General features: G+C 46.1%; 3 protein-coding genes across 3 annotated transcripts in view; all 3 read left to right on the forward strand.

The window, feature by feature from the left end:
- Positions 1 to 201: 201 nt before the first annotated feature.
- Positions 202 to 21,465, forward strand: part of LOC141104996 (uncharacterized) — a 98,686-nt gene continuing 77,422 nt past the window's right edge. The window contains exons 1-5 of the mRNA XM_073594803.1: positions 202 to 615; positions 788 to 902; positions 1,392 to 1,526; positions 1,615 to 1,738; positions 1,855 to 1,952. Coding sequence (XP_073450904.1) covers positions 605 to 615; positions 788 to 902; positions 1,392 to 1,526; positions 1,615 to 1,738; positions 1,855 to 1,952 — 483 coding nt within the window. The 5' untranslated portion in view covers positions 202 to 604. The remainder of the gene's footprint in view (positions 616 to 787; positions 903 to 1,391; positions 1,527 to 1,614; positions 1,739 to 1,854; positions 1,953 to 21,465) is intronic.
- Positions 6,419 to 21,465, forward strand: part of LOC141105478 (uncharacterized) — a 57,602-nt gene continuing 42,555 nt past the window's right edge. Inside the window, exons 1-2 of the mRNA XM_073595330.1 lie at positions 6,419 to 7,704; positions 8,590 to 8,703. Coding sequence (XP_073451431.1) covers positions 6,459 to 7,704; positions 8,590 to 8,703 — 1,360 coding nt within the window. The 5' untranslated portion in view covers positions 6,419 to 6,458. The remainder of the gene's footprint in view (positions 7,705 to 8,589; positions 8,704 to 21,465) is intronic.
- LOC141104936 (gastrula zinc finger protein XlCGF66.1-like) lies at positions 14,543 to 21,210 on the forward strand. Its single transcript, XM_073594744.1, has 4 exons — positions 14,543 to 14,721; positions 19,961 to 20,089; positions 20,796 to 20,930; positions 21,019 to 21,210. The coding sequence occupies exons 1-4, from the start codon at positions 14,647 to 14,649 to the stop codon at positions 21,208 to 21,210; spliced, it is 531 nt and encodes a 176-aa protein (XP_073450845.1). The 5' UTR covers positions 14,543 to 14,646.

The following is a 21,465-nucleotide window of genomic DNA, read 5'->3' on the forward strand; positions in this document are numbered from 1 at the left end:
GACGTTTCTTGGGGCTGCTGTTCCTCTGATCTCCACAAGGTGGTGATCTTCTCACTTCTACCCAGACAGGAAGTCTCTATGGAAGACAGGAAGTGATGTCAGGTACAGACAGGAAGTTCTGGGTGAGAGGTGAGTTGGGAGGAAGTAGAGAGGAGACATTGCTGGAACTGGCAACAGAGGGGGTAATAAGATCTTATTTTCTATTTACACCCAGTAACCCCCCGTCATGTTCCGTCCTCTTCCTCCATAGTCACTGTGACGTCTTTTATCTCCAGCAGATGATGATACACACATATATAGTGTGGAAACCTAGATTAACCCCTTCAGGGTCAGAACATTTCCCCATTTATGGGGGCCGGAACATTCTCTTCATTTTCTAGATGTGTCACCTTCTCACCTTAGCAGTCTCCTTTGTAACGAGGGATGAGATCTAGATTCAACCTCAATTTCTAGGAGGCAAATTTTCCTTGAATTTCTGGTTGATTAATTTTGGTGCTCACCCATAATCCTTTGCACAGTTGATAACTGTGGTCAGCAGCCAATAATAGCTGAGGGGATGAAGAACCCTAACGCTCACTATGAGGGGTTCTGAGATCACTTAATAATGGGATTAAGGTAGATACCCCACTTTCTTCTGTTCTCAATTGTCCCTGTTTTTAATCTGATGTATAGACCTCTACATGTGCAACACCCCACTGGGGGCAGTCCATCTATTTACCCCTTATATCCCCATCATAATATTGTACAACCAATACAGTCCAGATAATTCTCCACTATCCGTCTACAGAGAAACCCACATAGATCACATGACCACATCAATGAGGATGGAGGAGGACCGGAGTCACATGACTGAGAAGATACTAAACTTCACCCTGGAGATCATCTACCTGCTGACCGGAGAGGTGAGGAGGATTCTGGGAGGTCACATGACATCACTCTTATCTCTATTAATAAAACACAGACCTGACCGGAGAGGTGAGGAGGATTCTGGGAGGTCACATGACATCACTCTTATCTCTATTAATAAAACACAGACCTGACCGGAGAGGTGAGGAGGATTCTGGGAGGTCACATGACATCACTCTTATCTCTATTAATAAAACACAGACCTGACCGGAGAGGTGAGGAGGATTCTGGGAGGTCACATGACATCACTCTTATCTCTATTAATAAAACACAGACCTGACCGGAGAGGTGAGGAGGATTCTGGGAGGTCACATGACATCACTCTTATCTCTATTAATAAAACACAGACCTGACCGGAGAGGTGAGGAGGATTCTGGGAGGTCACATGACATCACTCTTATCTCTATTAATAAAACACAGACCTGACCGGAGAGGTGAGGAGGATTCTGGGAGGTCACATCATATTACTGTTTTTGCTTGAACAGATTATTCCTCCCGTGAAGCCAAGTCCTTATATGTCCACCACAGTGCCTCCACCTCGCTCATTGAGTCCTAGGAGATGCAACATCAGGAAGATTTTGGAAGTCACCAAGAAGATGATGGAGCTGCTGACAGGAGAGGTGAGGAGGATTCTGGGAATTCTGGGACATTATCCAGTAACAGACAAGGGATGTGTCTGGATGGTGACTGTATCATTGTGTGTGTCAGGTTCCTATAAGGTGTCAGGATGTCACTGTCTATTTCTCCATGGAGGAGTGGGAGTATTTAGAAGGACACAAGCATCTCTACAAGGACGTCATGATGGGGAATCAGCCGCCCCTCACATCACCGGGTAAGAGGAGACTTTATTGTAAAGGAGAGAGCAGTACGGAGGGTCCACCTAGATCCCCCATCATCTGATAAACACATAGAAACAATGTATTCAGTCAGTGTGTGTGTTTCCTACAGATGGATCCAGTAATGGGAACCCACCAGAGAGATGTCCCCGTCCTCTGTATTCCCGGGATTCCACACAGGAAGATCACACCATCCCTCACCATCATCAGGTAGATGAGGAACAATCACTGATAGTATCATTAGGATCTGTACATTATCTGCATTGTTACCATTGATGTCATTTTTATTCTAAATTCAGAGTGGAAACCTGAGAGATTCTAAAGTTGACGTTAAAAAAAAGATAAAAGTGGAGGACGGGGTGATGGAGGAGTCAGAGTTTCTAAAAGAACACAAAGATCTGTACCAGGACACCATGGTGGAGTCATCCAGCTACAGAAACCCACCAGAGAGATGTCCCCGTCCTCTGTATTCCCGGGATTCTACACAGGAAGATCACATCATCCCTCACCATTACAAGGTTGGTGGAACGGAGTATCTTGAGCATGGACTCATGGAGATGTGTGGATTTTTTTATATGATGTCACAATATTAGATCTTATATTTTACAAATGTTATTGTTGATCCTTCGCTTGGTTTAGGGTGAAGATCTGATAGATATAAAAGTTGATGTTAAATCAGAAGAAGAAGAGAGGTATGTGAGGGATGATCAGCAGTCTATGGAGGAGGATGGAATAACGGGGACATTTATAGAGGAGGACACTCCTACAGAGATCAGCACAGGTGGGTCATTAACACTAAATACATTCCTCCACCCATACTGATCACTGATTGGTCCAGAGTAGGGCGGGGACTGGGTGATATCAGCCTGTAATCCCCTGGTCACTTTCCTGAGCTGTGTTCCCCGTCCTGTATTCCTGTATTTCTCTCGGATAATCTTCCTTCTCTGTGCTGCAGACACAATTTATGGATCTAGACTGGATTTATGGAGATTCTGGGGTTCAGCTGGCAGCAAAATGTTGGTTTCCAGTTTCACTATTTGCTCAACCTGCCCGGTGCCCTGCGTGTAGCAAAAACTCAGATAGGGAATAGTCATCTGTTATATAGTCCTAACTGTCGTATCTTATACAATATATTATACATCACAACCTTATCCGTTTCACACTCTCCTTGTCTCCTACCACCCATGCTGCCAACCCACAAACCACTACCCGTAGAGACCTTCGCAACCTCAACCCTTCCCTTCTTCATTCTGCTACTGATGGCCTTTATGACAAAATCGTACCCCTGTCCTGCCCAGACCTAACCACTTCCATCTACAACACCACGTTGTCATCCTCCCTAGATGTACTTGCTCCTCTTTCTACACGCAGAACCAGGCCCCATCTGCCACAACCCTGGCAAACAGACGACACCAGAAGTCTCAAGAGACGCAGCCGTGCTCTTGAGCGAGCATGGCGTAAATCTAAATCCCTGCAAACTTTACCCTCTACAGATCTGTCCTTCTCAAATACAACTCCTGCCTCCACACTGCTAAACAAACCTACTACAACCCTCTCATCAAAACTCTCTCATCCAAACCTTGTCAACTCTTTTCTACCCTTAATTCCTTACTTCGCCCCCCACTGTCCCCACCCACCAACTTACTTACCGCTCAACAGATTGCCAACCACTTCAATAGCAAAATCAACACCATTCACAAGGAGATATCCAGCATTCAACTTCCTCCCCTACCCAACACATCAGGTCCAAAACCACACTCAATACTCTCCTCCTTCTGCCCAGTTAGCACAGAAGAAGTTGATAAACTCCTCTCCATGGCCGCCCACCTCACTACATGTCCCCTGGACCCTGTACCCTCACAATTACTGCGACCACCTTCCCACTCTATCCTAAACTCCCTAACCCACATCTTCAACTTCTTCCTCTCCTCCAGCACCTTTCCTTCCCCGCTCAAACATGCACTGGTTACCCCCATACTCAAAAAACCCTCACTAGACCCCACCTGTTTGAATAACTTAAGACCCATCTCTCTGCTCCCATTTGCCTCTAAGCTCATCGAACGCCTTGTTCATGACCAAATGAGTCCCTACCTCATGGACAACAACCTTCTCGACCCCCTACAGTCCGGCTTCCGTCCACAACATTCCACTGAAACTGTCCTACTAAAACTCACCAATGACCTACTAACTGCTAAAACCAATGGCCACTATTCCATACTCATACTTTTAGACCTCTCTGCTGCCTTCAACACAGTTGACCACCTGCTCCTCCTCAGCAGACTACACTCCCTTGGCCTCCGTGATTCTGCTTTATCCTGGTTCTCCTCCTACCTATCTCAGCGCACTTTCAGTGTCACTTACAACTCCATCTCCTCCGCTGCTCTTCCTCTCTCTGTTGGGGTACCCCAAGGCTCTGTCCTTGGGCCCCTCCTATTCTCGCTCTATACCTCTTCTCTGGGCCAGTTGATAACCTCCCATGGCTTCCAATACCACCTCTATGCCTATGACACCCAGATCTATCTCTCCACTCCTCAACTCACCCCCACTATCTCCTCACGGATCTCAAACTTGCTGAATGACATATCGGTATGGATGTCACACCACTTTCTCAAACTTAATCTTTCTAAAACTGAGCTTGTAATATTTCCTCCTTCCCTGTCCCCCCCCCCATGACTTTACCATTAATATCAACAACACAACCATTGGTCCCTCCACACATGCCAGGGTCCTGGGTGTAATCCTTGACTCTGACCTCTCCTTCAGCCCCCACATCCAATCACTGGCTAAATCCTGCCGCCTTAACCTCCGCAACATCTCCAGAATTCCACCCTTCCTGACTAATGACACCACAAAGCATCTTATTCACTCCTTGATTATTTCCCGCCTTGACTACTGCAACTCTCTCCTTAATGGCCGACCCTTACACAGGCTCCTCCCCCTTCAGTCTATTATGAATGCTGCTGCTAGACTAATACACCTCACTTATCGATCCATGACTGCTGCTCCTCTCTGCCAATCCCTTCACTGGCTTCCCCTACCCCACCGCGTAAAATTCAAAATACTAACCATAACATACAAGGCCATTCACAACATCGCCCCCATCTACATCACCAACCTCATCTGCAGATATCGCCCAAATCGCCCCCTCCGCTCCTCCCAGGACCTCCTGCTCTCTAGCTCCCTTGTTACCTCCTCCCATGATCACCTTCAGGACTTCTCCAGAGCCTCTCCCATCCTCTGGAATTCCCTACCCCAGTATATCCGATCAGCCCCTAACCTGTCCACCTTCAGGAGATCCCTGAAAACTCATTTATTCAGGGAAGCCTATCCCACACCCACATAACTGTCCCTGAGCCACCCCCATCAAATCATTCTTTGCAGCTATTACCTTTTGTACCACCCCCCCTCCCTTTAGAATGTAAGCTCTACGAGCCGGGCCCTCCTGTGCCTTCTGTATTGAACTGTACTGTAATTGTGTTGTCCCCCTTATACATTGTAAAGCGCTGCGTAAACTGTTGGCGCTATATAAATCTCGTATAATAATAAATCTCGTATAATAATAATAATACATTACATACTTCTGACTCCTGCACTATATACTCTATTTTGTACATTACATACTCCTGACCCCTGCACTATATACTCTATATTTTACATTACATACTCCTGACCCCTGCACTATATACTCTATATTGTACATTACATACTCCTGACCCCTACACTATATACTCTATATTGTACATTACATACTCCTGACTTCTGCTCTCTCCCCTCCATCCACTGCTATATATACACATAATATGTACAGGGGTTGGACAAAAATATGGAAACACGACAAGTTTGGCGGTGAAAGTGGAAGTGAGGTAAGGTTGTCAAATCATGGTTTGATGAGCATGCAGATAAAGTCTCGCTCCTTCCCTGGGTGCCACACTCGCCAGACCTCAATATCATGGAGCCACTACGGTCAATTTTGGGGAACCAGGTTCGGGCTCGTTTTCCGCTTCTGGCACCTCTATGAGAACTGGAACGATTTTTGCATGAAGAGTGGTATCAGATTCCATCATCCCCCATCCAAGACTTATATTTGTCAATTCCCAGGAGAATTCAGGCTGTCTTGGATGCCAAAGGTGCTCCAAAACCATATATAGGTAACGATTTTGTTCTTTTACCTGGTGTTTCCTAAATTTTGTTCAATCTCTGTATTCTCTCTTGTTACACCCATTTCCTACCAGCTGGACATTTTATATCTGATGATTTGATTGGAGCACAGACTTTTACATGGTGATAATAATGTGATAACATCCTCCAACTTTGGACCCTTAAACAGAAAGTGATAATGAGGGAGGAGTCAATAACCCAATGATGGGGGTCTTCAGGATCAGTCCAGTCTTCATCTTGGTTGTTCTCCCCCCATCCTCACTCTCTGACCTCTGGTGGGGCTCAGCCCCGCTGTTATTCGTGACTAAATCATAGACTAAATAAGGAAGTGCAGGACTTCTTGTGTTGGGAAGATGGCAATGAGTGATAGAGGGGTAGGGGACACTCGTCCTATAATCCCCTCATCACTGTCACTCCTATAAAAGACAGTTCTCGTTGTTTCCTCACTCTCTGACTAAGGTCCATGAATAAAGAAATGAACTGGTAGGAGATCAGAGGACCCAATTACTAGTTACCTTGAGGGGGGAATTGTAAGATCCTCAGAGACAAAGCTGCCTGATGTGGGCGGAGTCCTGGTTTAGGGGAACCAATCTGCTCATGTCTAGTAATAATCTTTGTATTTCTATTTTAGTAGATGGACGGGAGATGAGGAAAACCTCAGAGGATTGTCTCACTTTGTCTCCAGACTGTAAAGTAGAAGATGAGGACATCACACAGTATAGTCCAGGAGAAAACCCGACTACCTCAAATGTCCATCCGGCACCACACAGTGTAGATGGACCATCGTATTCCTCTTATCCTGAGGAACCTCAGACTGTGAGGGAACGTGCCGGACCATCGTATTCCTCTTATCCTGAGGAACCTCAGACTGTGAGGGACGGTGCCGGACCATCGTATTCCTCTTATCCTGAGGAACCTCAGACTGTGCGGGACAGTGCCGGACCATCGTATTCCTCTTATCCTGAGGAACCTCAGACTGTGAGGGACGGTGCACGACCATCATATTCCTCTTATCCTGAGGAACCTCAGACTGTGAGGGACGGTGCCGGACCATCATATTCCTCTTATCCTGAGGAACCTCAGACTGTGAGGGACAGTGCCGGACCATCGTATTCCTCTTATCCTGAGGAACCTCAGACTGTGAGGGACGGTGCCGGACCATCATATTCCTCTTATCCTGAGGAACCGCAGACTGTGATCCTTCTAACAGATAAGACATTTCCCTGTACTGAGTGCGGGAAGCAATTTCTATTAAAATCCGATCTTAATGCTCATAAAAGATCTCATACAAGTGAGAAGCCATTTTCATGTCCTGAGTGTGGAAAACATTTCCTACGAACAGCTGATCTCAATAAACATCTGAGATCTCACACGGGGGAGAGGCCGTTTTCCTGTCCTGAATGCGGGAAATGTTTTCTACGTAAAGGATATCTCACTAAACACCTGAAGTTATACACAGGTGAGAAGCCATATTCCTGTCCTGAGTGTGGGAAATGTTTTTCAAAGAAGACCTGTCTTTACACACATCAGATTTTACATTCTGGTAAGACATATTCCTGTCCCTTGTGCGAGAAAGGTTTTCTTCATAAATCTTCTCTAGTTAAACATCAGAGGTCTCACAAAGGTGAGAGGCCATATTCCTGTTCAGAGTGCGGGAAATGTTTTTTACAGAAGTGCGATCTTTACAGACATCAGAGAACTCACACGGGGGAAAAGCCGTATTTCTGTCTTGAGTGCGGGAAATGTTTTTCACAGAAGTCCCATCTTACTGGACATAAGAGATCCCACTCAACCTTCAAGGCATGTTAGTGTTCCAAGTGCGGGAAATTTCTTCTATATGAATCCTATTTTGCCATACATCACAGCTCCCGTGTGGGGAAGAAGCACACCCTGATATACACCTCAGATATACTCCATGGCTGATCTTCATCATGTAAGAAACAGTTGATAAGGAGATCAGAGATCACCAAAGACATGGATGAAGTGTTGTACCGTGTTGGCCATTGATAGGAGGAGAAAAATAAAAATGGAGTCATTACCTCTCATTGGCTGAGTACATTTTGTGGTGTAAACTCTTGCAAGAGGTCTGTTTTCTCAAGTCGTCTTCCAGGACGAAACACGTTAACCCCACCACTTAAAAGGTGGTCCTCTAGGCCTTTTAAAATAAAAATGGAGTCATTACCTCTCATTGGCTGAGTACATTTTGTGGTGTAAACTCTTGCAAGAGGTCTGTTTTCTCAAGTCGTCTTCCAGGACGAAACACGTTAACCCCACCACTTCAAAGGTGGTCCTCTAGGCCTTTTAAAATAAAAATGGAGTCATTACCTCTCATTGGCTGAGTACATTTTGTGGTGGAAGATTTCACAAACACTTAGAGGTCTGTTTTTTAAAAATATGTTGAACAAAGGTGACACGAATTCGCCCAGCCCTGACGAATGTTGATCATATTTTATTTCATAGAGTGATTCCCTATGATCATTGGCTCCATTTAGTGGCCATAATGTGGTATTGCACTATATTTCCTGATGGAGCTAATTCAGGAACAATACCGCATTATAGTTACTCAATGGAGCTGATGATCATAGGAAATCACTGTGTTACTTAATTTACGGACAGAATTTGTCACGGCTAGGCAAATGCTCCATCTGAATAATTTTTTATAAGTAGACCCCTTAGTTTCTGTGGTTAGGCATGGATTCATACAAATATCTGAGAAATCATACTTATGTACTCATGAGTACAGTAAACACAGAGAAACACAAGTTCATTAAACCAGCAAGGGAGATTAGATATGGGGACACAAGTCAGCAGGATCAGGAAGATGTCCTCGAATCGGACTCGGCAATAAAGTGGAGGTCCTTATATCTGGAGATCCTCCGGTGAGCTAAGAAATGTGGAGCTTCTACAGAAATCCAAACGAAAGAGATGAAATGCGCCAGTAGAGATCCGTATTAGAACCACACACAATGTGATTGCTGCCACCAATCATCCTTGTGAGGGATTAAGGTCAGAAAAAACTGTGTGATGATGATGTCTGCCAAATCTATAGACCACAAATGATGGAGATGTTTGTAAAAAATTAAGGAACAGCGATATAGGTAGGGCTAGAAAAGGTCAGCAAGAGAAAGGTTGATCCACTGGTAAAATGAGGAAGCCTTCTAAGCCAGGATAAAGGTCAGCCTAACCACATAGTGTGTGGGACGCCAGCACCAAGACAAACTCCAGACGGGAGGATCACATATTAACCACATAGTGTGTGGGACACCAGCACTAAGACAAACTCCAGATAGAAGGACCACATATTGACCACATAATGTGCGCTACACCAGCACCAAGACAAACTCCAGATAGAAGGACCACATATTGACCACATAGTGTGTGCTACACCAGCACCAAGACAAACTCCAGATAGAAGGACCACATATTGACCACATAGTGTGTGGGACACCAGCACTAAGACAAAAATGCCTGAAGGAAGGACCACATATTAACCACATAGTGTGTGGGAAACATGCACCAAGACAAACACCCAATGGGAGGAACACATATTGTCCACAAAGTGTGTGGAACACCAGCACCAAGACAAACTCCTGAAGGGAGCAACACATATTGTCCACAAAGTGTGTGGGACACCAAAACAAACTCCCGATGGGAGGACCACATAGTGTGTGGGACACCAACACCAAGACAAACTCCCGATCGGAGGACCACATATTGTCCACAAAGTGTGTGGGACACCAAAACAAACTCCCGATGGGAGGACCACATAGTGTGTGGGACACCAACACCAAGACAAACTCCCGATCGGAGGACCACATATTGTCCACAAGGTGTGTGGGATACAAGCACCAAGACAAACTCCCGATGGGAGGACCACATAGTGTGTGGGACACCAACACCAAGACAAACTCCCGATAGGAGGACCACATATTGTCCACAAAGTGTGTGGGATACAAGCACCAAGACAAACTCCCGATGGGAGGACCACATAGTGTGTGGGACACCAACACCAAGACAAACTCCTGATGGAAGGACCACATGTTTTCCACAAAGTGTGTGGGACACCAAGGCAAACTCACCATGGGAGGAACACATATTGAGCATATAGTGTGTGGGGCACAAGCACCAAGACAAACTCCTGAAGGAAGCACCACATGTCAACCACATAGTGTGTAGGACACCAACACCAAGACAAACTCCCAATGGGAGAACCACATCATGTCCACAAAGTGTGTGGGATACAAGCACCAAAGACAAACTCCCGATGGGAGGACCACATATTAACCACATAGTGTGTGGAACACTAACACCAAGACAAATTTCCGATGGGAGGACCACATATTTTCCACAAAGTCTGTGGGACACTAAGGCAAACTCACCATGGGAGGGCCACATATTGAGCACATAGTGTGTGGGGCACAAGCACCAAGACAAAATCCCGATGGGAGGACCACATATGTATCCATATGTAATCCTAGAGATTGCCTTGATGGCCTTTTCAGTTTCAATATATTTTTATTGAGCAATCATGGAAATCATAGCTACAGTATTATTCCAAAAAGACAAGGCCAGTTTTTACAAAAAGTGTACCATCACATGGCAACAAAAACAAACACCCTCATAGAAGTACAGTTCTGACAGACAAGGTCAGATCATATGAAATATCCCACAGGGTACATAGACATACAGAAGGTACAGTATATTGAACCAAAATCTTAAATAACATAGGACCCGATGGTCCATCAGGTTTACCGGGTTCGGGTTATCTGGCTGTTGGTGGACCCAAAAACAGTAGTTTGCCAGACAAAAGTAAGATCAAAATGTTCTTTAAAATGGCTTAGGTAGAAAAAAGGAAAAGTGGAAAGAAAATAATAGAAAAAGAGAAGTCAAGTCCGGCTTCAAACAGTTCCCTGCCCGCAAGGCTGACCTCCACGTCAATAGAATAAAGTATTCCTCAGAGATTCCTCAGAGGACACTCCAAATAGTAACCCATGGGTCTCACACAGTGGCGTCTCCAGCTTTCATATTTGGGGGGGGGGCACATGGGGGGACAGGGACAAAAGTAGGAGGGCAACTATAAAATGCAATTATATATATATATCCTGGGGCCCTTTACTACGATCCCACAACGGTCCTTTCACTGCAGTGAGCTCCCTTCCTACTGTATTGGGCCCCCCCTCTGGGTGGCAGAAATCAAGAGATATATGTCACCAGCATACCAAGAAAATATAAGGGTCCAAAGCAGTGGGAGAACTATCAGGGTTGCAAAGGTTGTCTTGCCACCAGGCCCTGGTGTTCTGCCACTGTGGGGTTCCCCAGCCTCCTCTTGCTGTCCTGCCCCTGCTATTGACAGCGCTGGTCTGGCATCTCTTGGAATTTACAGGCTGGTTCTCCTGTCCTAAGGATGGGATAAATCAGTCTGTTTTTTCAGTAACTGAGAGTCCTGGTGGAGTCCTTCCTGCAACTCGCTCTTCTCTCTGCCAATCAGGATGCAGGGGAAGGTGCAGATTGGGCGGCCGTGGTTGTGTGAGCGCTCGCATTATGCAGTGTCAGCGAGCAGAGGGAGGGGGGAGGAATCACCAGCAGGAGCTGACTGGGGATGCTCTCCCTCTTAGACATTGCCTTTTGGTTAAAAAAAAAAAATGTTTTTAATTGGGGGGGGCACATGGTGGGGCACAGCATAATGTTGTGGGAGTCAGGGCCCCCCCTAGGGACGCCATTGGTCTCACACCTTTTAAACCACTTCCTGCCCGGCCGTCATTTTGTTACTGGCTTTCCCGTTCTGACTGACATCCTTCAGAAAATGACGTAGGCTCTTTACCATGTGATCAGCTGTGTCCAATCATAGTGTAAATAGGAAGTGCCGGTTATCGTCATTCCTCTATTCACTCTGACACCACTTGAGTAGAGGCAAGCCGGCTTTCCTGAAAGAGGGGATCAGCCAGGAATCGGAAGTCAGAAGGTCTTACCCAGGGGTCATTGGTGCCTCAGGCAAGAGTTGGGGGACAGAATGTCTCAACCAGGGGTCAGAGGTGCCCCAGCTAGGAGTCAGGGGACAAAAGGTCTCAACTAGGGGTCAGAGGTGCCCCAGCCAGGAGTCGGGGGAAAGGAGGGCTCAACCAGGGGTCAGAAGTGCCTCAGCCAGTTGTCAGGGGTCAGAAGGTCTCAACCAGGGGTCAGAGGTGCCCCAGCCAGGAGTCAGGGGAAAGAAGGTCTCAACCAGGGGTCAGAGGTGCCCCAGCCAGGAGTCAGGGGAAAGAAGGTCTCAACCAGGGGTCAGAGGTGCCCCAGCCAGGAGTCGGGAGACAAGAGCTCTCAACCAGGGGTCAGAGGTGCCCCAGCCAGGAGTCGGGGGAAAGGAGGTCTCAACCAAGGGTCAGAGGTGCCCCAGCCAGGAGTCAGGGGACAAAAGCTCTCAACCAGGGGTCATTGGTGCCCCAGCCAGGATTCGTGGGGAAAGGAGGTCTCGACCACGGGTCAGAGGTGCCCCAGTCAGGGGACAGAAGGTCTCAACCAGGGGTCAGAGGTGCCCCAGCCAGGAGTCAGGGGAAAGAAGGTTTCAACCAGGGGTCAGAGGTGCCCCAGCCAGGAGTCGTGGGGAAAGGAGGTCTCAACCAGGGGTCAGAGGTGCCCCAGCCAGGAGTTGGGGGGGAAAGGAAGTCTCATCCAGGGGTCAGAGGTGCCCCAGCCAGGAGTCAGGGGAAAGAAGGTTTCAACCAGGGGTCAGAGGTGCCCCAGCAAGGAGTCGTGGGGAAAGGAGTTCTCAACCAGGGGTCAGAGGTGCCCCAGCCAGGAGTTGGGGGGAAAGGAAGTCTCAACCAGGGGTCAGAGGTGCCCCAGCCAGGAGTTGGGGTAAAGGAGGTCTCAACCAGGGTTCAGAGGTGCCCCAGCCATGAGACAGGAGGTCAGTTCCTATCAGGGTGGCAGAAGAACCCCTATCCAGGGACCAGGAGTGGGTCGTTCAGCAGGGTGGCTGCGAATAGAGGCTAATTAAACCAAGTGAACCAGGAGAGCTGGGCAAAATCAGTCAGAGGAACTGGTAAGGAGAGCAGTGGCGCTGCTCACAATGATGCCAGGCGGCTTTTTACTTTCAGTTGACTTTTCATGTCGATGGTGGAAACCCCTTCGATGGGAAATTGATTTCTACGTGAACTGTTCTGTTTGGTAAAGGTAGGCTGCCACGCCCTGCAATGCAGGTTGGACTGGCACAACTCATTGGAAAACACATCAACCACATAGATAGCATAATCACCCCAATGGCACTATATATAGTGGCTGCCTCCGCTGGCTTCCCATTACCCAACCAATAACATTCAAAACACTATAATAATAACATCCAAAGCCATTTATAATTCTGCCCTAAGTTATATCACCAATCTTATCTCCAAATATCACCCAAACCGTTCTCTCCGCTCCTCTGAAGACCTTCTGCTCTCTACCACCCTTGTCACCTCCCGGACTTCACCAGAGCCTCTCCCATCCTCTTGAACTCCCTACCCCAATCTGTCCAGCTATCTCCTACTCTGTCCACATTTAGGCGATCCCTGAAAACTCATCACGTCACGGAAGCCTATCCTGCATTCAACTAGCAACGCAATCTTCTATTTCTCCCTTCAGTTCATCCCTCACAGTTATTACCTTCTGTTCCACCAGCCCCTCCCTATTAGATTGTAAGCTCCCAGGAGCAAGGCCCTCCTAACCCTTTTGTATTGAATTGCATTGTCTCCCATTATATTTGCTGTGCAAACTGTAGGCACTATATAAATCCTGCATAATATATACATACAGAATATATCTATATACACTATATTACCAAAAGTATTGGGACGCCTGCTTTTACACACACATGAACTTTAATGACATCCCAGTCTTAGTCCGTAGGGTTCAATATTGAGTTGGCCCACCCTTTGCAGCTGTAACAGCTTCAACTCGTCTCGGAAGGCCGTCCACAAGGTTTATGAGTGTGTCTATGGGAATGTTTGACCATTATTCCAGAAGCACATTTGTGAGGTCAGGCACTTATGTTGGATGAGAAGGCCTGGCTTGCAGTCTCCGCTCTAATTCATCCCAAAGGTGTTCTATTGGGTTGAGGTCAGGACTCTGTGCAGGCCAGTCAAGTTCCTCCACCCCAAACTCGCTCATCCATGTCTTTATGGACCTTGCTTTGTGCACTGGTCCAAATCATTTGGTGGAGGGGGGGATTATGGTGTGGGGGTTGTTTTTCAGGGGTTGGGCTTGGCCCCCTTAGTTCCAGTGAAGGGAGCCCTTAAGGCGTCAGCATACCAAGACATTTTGGACAATTTCATGCTCCCAACTTTGTGGGAACAGTTTGGGGACGGCCCCTTCCAGTTCCAACATGACTGCCCACCAGTGCACAAAGCAAGGTCCATAAAGACATGGAGGAGCGAGTTTGGAGTGGAGGAACTTGACTGGTCTGCACAGAGTCCTGACCTCAACCCGATAGAACACCTTTGGGATGAATTAGAGCTTCTACACCACGCCTTAAAACGAGTGCCTCGACCCCTAATTATATTAGGACTCCACCTACAGACAAAAAAGTGTCCCTATACATTTTTTTTACAATGTTGGCAACTATACCCTTGGTGGGAGTCAGTGGAGATGACCCCTAGCACAAGGCCGTGTTCACACTACGAGACGTTTCTCTGGGCTGCAGTTCCTCTGAGCTCCACAAGGTGGTGATCTCACTTCTACCCAGACAGGAAGTCTCTATGGTAGACAGGAAGTGATGTCAGGTACAGACAGGAAGTTCCGGGTGAGAGGTGAGTCTGGAGGAAGTAGAGAGAAGACATTGTTGGAAGAGGTAATAAGATCTTATTTTCTATTTACACCCAGTAACCTCCCCCGTCATGTCCGTCCTCTTCCTCCATAGTCACTGTGACGTCTTTTATCTCCAGCAGATGATGACACACACATATATAGTGTGGAAACCTAGATTAACCCCTTCAGGGGCAGAACATTTCACAACTTACAGGGCCGGAACATTCTCTTCATTTTGGAGATGTGTCGCCTTTCCCACCAATCACCTTCTCACCTCATCGGTCTATACCAATGGATTATAACACTTATCGGGGGATGGGGGCGGGGTACTTATCAGATAATTATACGTCTTCTTTGTTCCATGAGAGTAAAATAGGAAGAAAGAGAAGAATGTGATTTGTTGTAAATGTGTTCCGAAAATGTATTTTTACATAAATATCACAGGCTTACATTATTATTATTATTATTATTATTATTATAATACTGGATTTATTCGGCTCCAACAGTTTGTGAAGCACTTTACAGTCTAAAGGGGGACAGTACAGTTACAATACAATACAATTCAATACAATACGGTTAGGAGGGCTCTGATCCTAAGAGCTTACAATCTAATAGGGAGGGTCATGTGATACAAAAGATAATAACTGTGGGGGAGGAGCTGATGAAGTAAAGTAAAAGTTCAGTTATGAGGTGGAGGCGGGATAGGCTTTCTGAAGAGATTAGTTTTTTTTTTTTTTAGAGGTCGCCTAAAGATAGAAAAAGTACGAGATTCTCGGGCAGATTGGGGTAGGGAGTTCCAGAAGAAAGGAGAGGCTGGAGAAATCTTGGAGGCGAACATGGGGAAAGGTGCTGAGGGAGCTAGAGAGCAGAAGGTCTTAAATTGTTTTCATTGGGCGATCAGAGACCAGTGGAGGGATTGGTAGAGAGGGGTGGAGGACACTGAATGGAGACCAGTGGAGGGATTGGTAGAGAGGGGTGGAGGACACTGAATGGAGACCAGTGGAGGGATTGGTAGAGAGGGATGGAGGACACTGAATGGAGACCAGTGGAGGGATTGGTAGAGAGGGGTGGAGGACACTGAATGGAGACCAGTGGAGGGATTGGTAGAGAGGGGTGGAGGACACTGAATGGAGGCCAGTGGAGGGATTGGTAGAGAGGGGTGGAGGACACTGAATGGAGACCAGTGGAGGGATTGGTAGAGAGGGGTGGAGGACACTGAATGGAGACCAGTGGAGGGATTGGCAGAGAGGGGTGGAGGACACTGAATGGAGGCCAGTGTAGGGATTGGCAGAGAGGGGTGGAGGACACTGAATGGAGGCCAGTGGAGGGATTGGCAGAGAGGGGTGGAGGACACTAAATGGAAGCCAGTGGAGGGATTAGCAGAGAGGGGTGGGGGACACTGAATGGAAGCCAGTGGAGGGATTAGCAGAGAGGGGTGGGGGACACTGAATGGAAGCCAGTGAAAGGATTGGTAGAGAGGGGTGGAGGACACTGAATGGGGGCCAGTGGAGGGATGGGCAGAAAGGGGTGGAGGACACTGAATGGAGGCCAGTGGAAGAATTGGAAGAGGGGAGGAGGACACTAATTGGAAGCCAATGGAGGGATTAGCAGAGAGGGGTGGAGGACACTGAATGGAAGCCAGTGGAGGGATTGGCAGAGAGGGGTGGAGGACACTGAATGGAGACCAGTGGAGGGATTGGCAGAAAGGGGTGGAGGACACTGAATGGAGACCAGTGGAGGGATTGGCAGGGAGGGGTGGAGGACACTGAATGGAGACCAGTGGAGGGATTGGCAGGGAGGGGTGGAGGACACTGAATGGAAGCCAGTGGAGGGATTGGCAGAAAGGGGTGGAGGACACTGAACGGAGGCCAGTGGAGGGAGTCCAATACTGCATTTGCCAAGGATAACTATGGTGTGAAGGCACCACCAACACCCAAGGCCCAATTTTTCCGCACCTGTTACTTCTAAACAAATTCAGAGACACCAGAATTTATCTAAAAAAACATTGTTAATCTTGGCCTGAGTGTACTCTAATTTGGCTTCTTCACATAATGCTTGCTCACTGTAGTGCAAAACTTTTTTTATTTCCATCTAAAATCTGCCAAAGAGACACCAGAATTTATCCAGAAAATCTCTAATCTTGTTCCAAGTGCATGAAATTGTGGCCTCATCATACAGACTGGCTCTCCAAGCCGTTGTTTACTAAATAAAGAAAGCTTGCAGGAAAAATCGATTTATATGTCATTTTTTCTCTTTATATAAATGTCAGTTTTGCTGCAGCAGGTTCTATACCGCCTGGTGGGTCTGCCTGTAAAGTGGCACATCTGTGCCATGTAAAGAACCTGCTGCAGCAAAACTGACATTTATAGAAAGAAAAAACATATACTATACTATATTTAAAGGAATTTTTCATTTGTATTGTTTCACTTTAGGCATCATTAAACATTAAAGCTCCTTTAAGAACGATCTTTTTTTGAAAAGTTCTTTTTTTTTTTTTTTTTTTTGCATTGATACATGTCCCTCAGGGCAGTATCCGGACCCCCATACCCTTTTTATGGCCAATAACTTATACAGTGGGGACGGAAAGTATTCAGACCCCCTTAAATTTTTCACTCTTTGTTATATTGCAGCCATTTGCTAAAATCAAAATCAAAAGTTCATTTTTTTTCCTCATTAATGTACACACAGCACCCCATATTGACAGAAAAACACAGAGTTTTGACATTTTTGCAGATTTATTAAAAAAGAAAAACTGAAATATCACATGGTCCTAAGTATTCAGACCCTTTGCTCAGTATTTAGTAGAAGCCCCTTTTGATGAGTCTTTTTGGGAAAGATCCAACAAGTTTTTCACACCTGGATTTGGGGATCCTCTGCCATTCCTCCTTGCAGATCCTCCCAGTTATGTCAGGTTGGATGGTAAACGTTGGTAGACGGCCATTTTTAGGTCTCTTCAGAGATGCTCAATTGGCTTTAAGTCAGGGCTCTGGCTGGGCCATTCAAGAACAGTCACAGAGTTGTTGTGAAGCCAAACCTTCGTTATTTTAGCTGTGTGCTTAGGGTCATTGTCTTGTTGGAAGGTAAACCTTCGGCCCAGTCTGAGGTCCTGAGCACTCTGGAGAAGGTTTTCGTCCAGAATATCCCTGTACTTGGCCGCATTCATCTTTCCCTCGATTGCAACCAGTCGTCCTGTCCCTGCAGTTGAAAAACACCCCCACAGCATGATGCTGCCACCACCATGCTTCACTGTTGGGACTGTATTGGACAGGTGATGAGCAGTGCCTGGTTTTCTCCACACATACCGCTTAGAATTAAGGCCAAAAAGTTCTATCTTGGTCTCATCAGACCAGAGAATCTTATTTCTCACCATCTTGGAGTCCTTCAGGTGTTTTTTTTTTTTTTAGCAAAGTCCATGCAGGCTTTTTATGTGTCTTGCACTGAGGAGAGGCTTCCGTCGGGCCACTCTGCCATAAAGCCTCGACTGGTGGAGGGCTGCAGTGATGGTTGACTTTCTACAACTTTCTCCCATCTCCCGACTGCATCTCTGGAGCTCAGCCACAGTGATCTTTGGGTTCTTCTTTACCTCTCTCACCAAGGCTCTTCTCTCCCGATAGCTCAGTTTAGCCGGACGGCCAGCTCTAGAAAGGGTTCTGGTTGTCCCAAACGTCTTCCATTTAAGAATTATGGAGGCCACTGTGCTCTTAGGAACCTTAAGTGCAGCAGAAATTTTTTTTTAACCTTGGCCAGATCTGTGCCTTGCCACAATTCTGTCTCTGAGCTCTTCAGGCAGTTCCTTTGACCTCATGATTCTCATTTGCTCTGACATGCACTGTGAGCTGTAAGGTCTTATATAGACAGGGGTGTGGCTTTCCTAATCAAGTCCAATCAATATAATCAAACACAGCTGGACTCAAATGAAGGTGTAGAACCATCTCAAGGATGATCAGAAGAAACAGCTCCTGAGTTATATATATGAGTGTCACAGCAAAGGGTCTGAATACTTAGGACCATGTGATATTTCAGTTTTTCTTTTTTAATAAATCTGCAAAAATGTCAACAATTCTGTGTTTTCCTGTCAATATGGGGTGCTGTGTGTACATTAATGAGGAAAAAAATGAACTTAAATGATTTTAGCAAATGGCTGCAATATAACAAAAAGTGAAAAATTTAAGGGGGTCTGAATACTTTCCGTCCCCACTGTAAGCCTTCAAATTGGGGACTCGAGTTCTAGTCCCATAGACTTTAATAGGGTTTTGGTCCAAACTTTTTCCCTGTTCTGGTGTAGAATTGAAACCCAGGGAAAATCGATTTATATGTCATTTTTTCTCTTTATATAAATGTCAATTTTGCTGCAGCAGGTTCTATACATGGTACAGATGTGCCACTTTACAGGCAGACCCTCCAGGCGGTATAGAACCTGCTGCAGCAAAACTGACATTTATATAAAGAAAAAATATATACTATACTATATTTAAAGGAATTTTTCATTTGTATTGTTTCACTTTAGGCATCAATAAAAATTAAAGCTCCTTTAAGAACGATCTTTTTTTTAAAAGTTCTTTTTTTTTTTTGCATTGATACATGTTCCCCAGGGCAGTACCCGGACCCCCATACCCTTTTTATGGCCAATAGCTTGCATATAAGCCTTTGAATGGGGGCTCGAGTTCTGGTCCCATAGACTTTAGTAGGGTACTGGTCCAAACTTTTTCCCTGTTCTGGTGTAGAACTGAACCCAGGGGTGTCTTCGAGCCTATCACTATCTAGGTGTTTGGAGGTCAATGGGAACAAGGAGATGGACCTTAAGTTGTTCCGACTTGTGGGATCTAAATAGAGGTTTTATAATTACAGGGGGTGACTAGGGCTTGTTTTAGAGTGCTGGGGAAGAGACCATTAAAGAGGTAGACCGGGGTAGGTGTGAGGGAATGGGGTCCAGAAGTGGTTGGGTGAGCTTCAGAGAAAGGTTTAGCAACCTCCTCTGTGGAAACGGTCAAAAATGTTTTTGAAATGACTGGCTAAGTCTTGGGCAGGGAATGGATTAGTGGATGGTGGGAGTTGTGGATGGGTAGTTAGAAGGTAGAAAAGAGTTGATAAGGACTGGATGAGAGTGTTGTCAAGATGAAAACTAATCCAACAGAAAGAAGGGAATTTCTAATCCAACGGGTCAAGAAGTTCCCGGGGGGTAGTAGTTCTTAAATGAACAGCAACCCTCCTATTACACCCCTCACATCCTATTATTGTGTGACCAATACCATCCAAATAATTCTTACTTTCATTTCCCAAAGTTATCCGTCTACAAGGAGACCTGTATAGATCAAATGACGGCACCAATGAGGATGGAGGAGGACAGGAGTCACATGACTGAGAAGATACTAAACCTCACCCTGGAGATCATCTACCTGCTGACCGGAGAGGTGAGGAGGATTCTGGGAGGTCACATGACATCACTCTTATCTCTATTAATAAAACACAGACCTGACCGGAGGGGTGAGGAGGATTCTGGGAGGTCACATGACATCACTCTTATCTCTATTAATAAAACACAGACCTGACCGGAGAGGTGAGGAGGATTCTGGGAGGTCACATGACATCACTCTTATCTCTATTAATAAAACACAGACCTGACCGGAGAGGTGAGGAGGATTCTGGGAGGTCACATGACATCACTCTTATCTCTATTAATAAAACACAGACCTGACCGGAGAGGTGAGGAAGATTCTGGGAGGTCACATGACATCACTCTTATCTCTATTAATAAAACACAGACCTGACCGGAGAGGTGAGGAGGATTCTGGGAGGTCACATGACATCACTCTTATCTCTATTAATAAAACACACTCCTGACCGGAGAGGTGAGGAGGATTCTGGGAGGTCACATGACATCACTCTTATCTCTATTAATAAAACACAGACCTGACCGGAGAGGTGAGGAGGATTCTGGGAGGTCACATGACATCACTCTTATCTCTATTAATAAAACACAGACCTGACCGGAGAGGTGAGGAGGATTCTGGGAGGTCACATGACATCACTCTTATCTCTATTAATAAAACACACCTGACCGGAGAGGTGAGGAGGATTCTGGGAGGTCACATGACGTCACTATTGGTTTCTTTACAGAGTTTTCCTCTTGTGAAGTATGGAGACTATATGACTATCAAAGTGCCTCGATTTTGCTCCCTAAAATTTAAGGACCACAACAGGCAGAAGATTCGGCACATCATCAACAAGATGACTGAGCTGCTGGCAGGAGAGGTGAGGAGGATTCTGGGAATTCTGGGACATTATCCAGTAACAGACAAGGGATGTGTCTGGATGGTGACTGTATCATTGTGTGTGTCAGGTTCCTATAAGGTGTCAGGATGTCACTGTCTATTTCTCCATGGAGGAGTGGGAGTATTTAGAAGGACACAAGGATCTCTACAAGGACGTCATGATGGACAATCAGCCGCCCCTCACATCACCGGGTAAGAGGAGACTTTACTGTAAAGGAGAGAGCAGTACGGAGGGTCCACCTAGATCCCCCATCATCTGATAAACACATAGAAACAATGTATTCAGTCAGTGTGTGTGTTTCCTACAGATGGATCCAGTAATGGGAACCCACCAGAGAGATGTCCCCGTCCTCTGTATTCCTGGGATTCCACACAGGAAGGTCACACCGTCCTTCACCATCATAAGGTAGATGATTGACAATCACTGGTAACTGTAATCTATCCACAAGCATGTTTGTTACAGTGAATGTTTTATTATACAGTATGTTCAGAGTGGAAACCTCGAGGATTATAAT

The sequence above is a fragment of the Aquarana catesbeiana genome, linkage group LG08 (assembly GCF_042186555.1).
Source record: "Aquarana catesbeiana isolate 2022-GZ linkage group LG08, ASM4218655v1, whole genome shotgun sequence".
NCBI classification, from domain to species: Eukaryota; Metazoa; Chordata; class Amphibia; order Anura; family Ranidae; genus Aquarana; species Aquarana catesbeiana.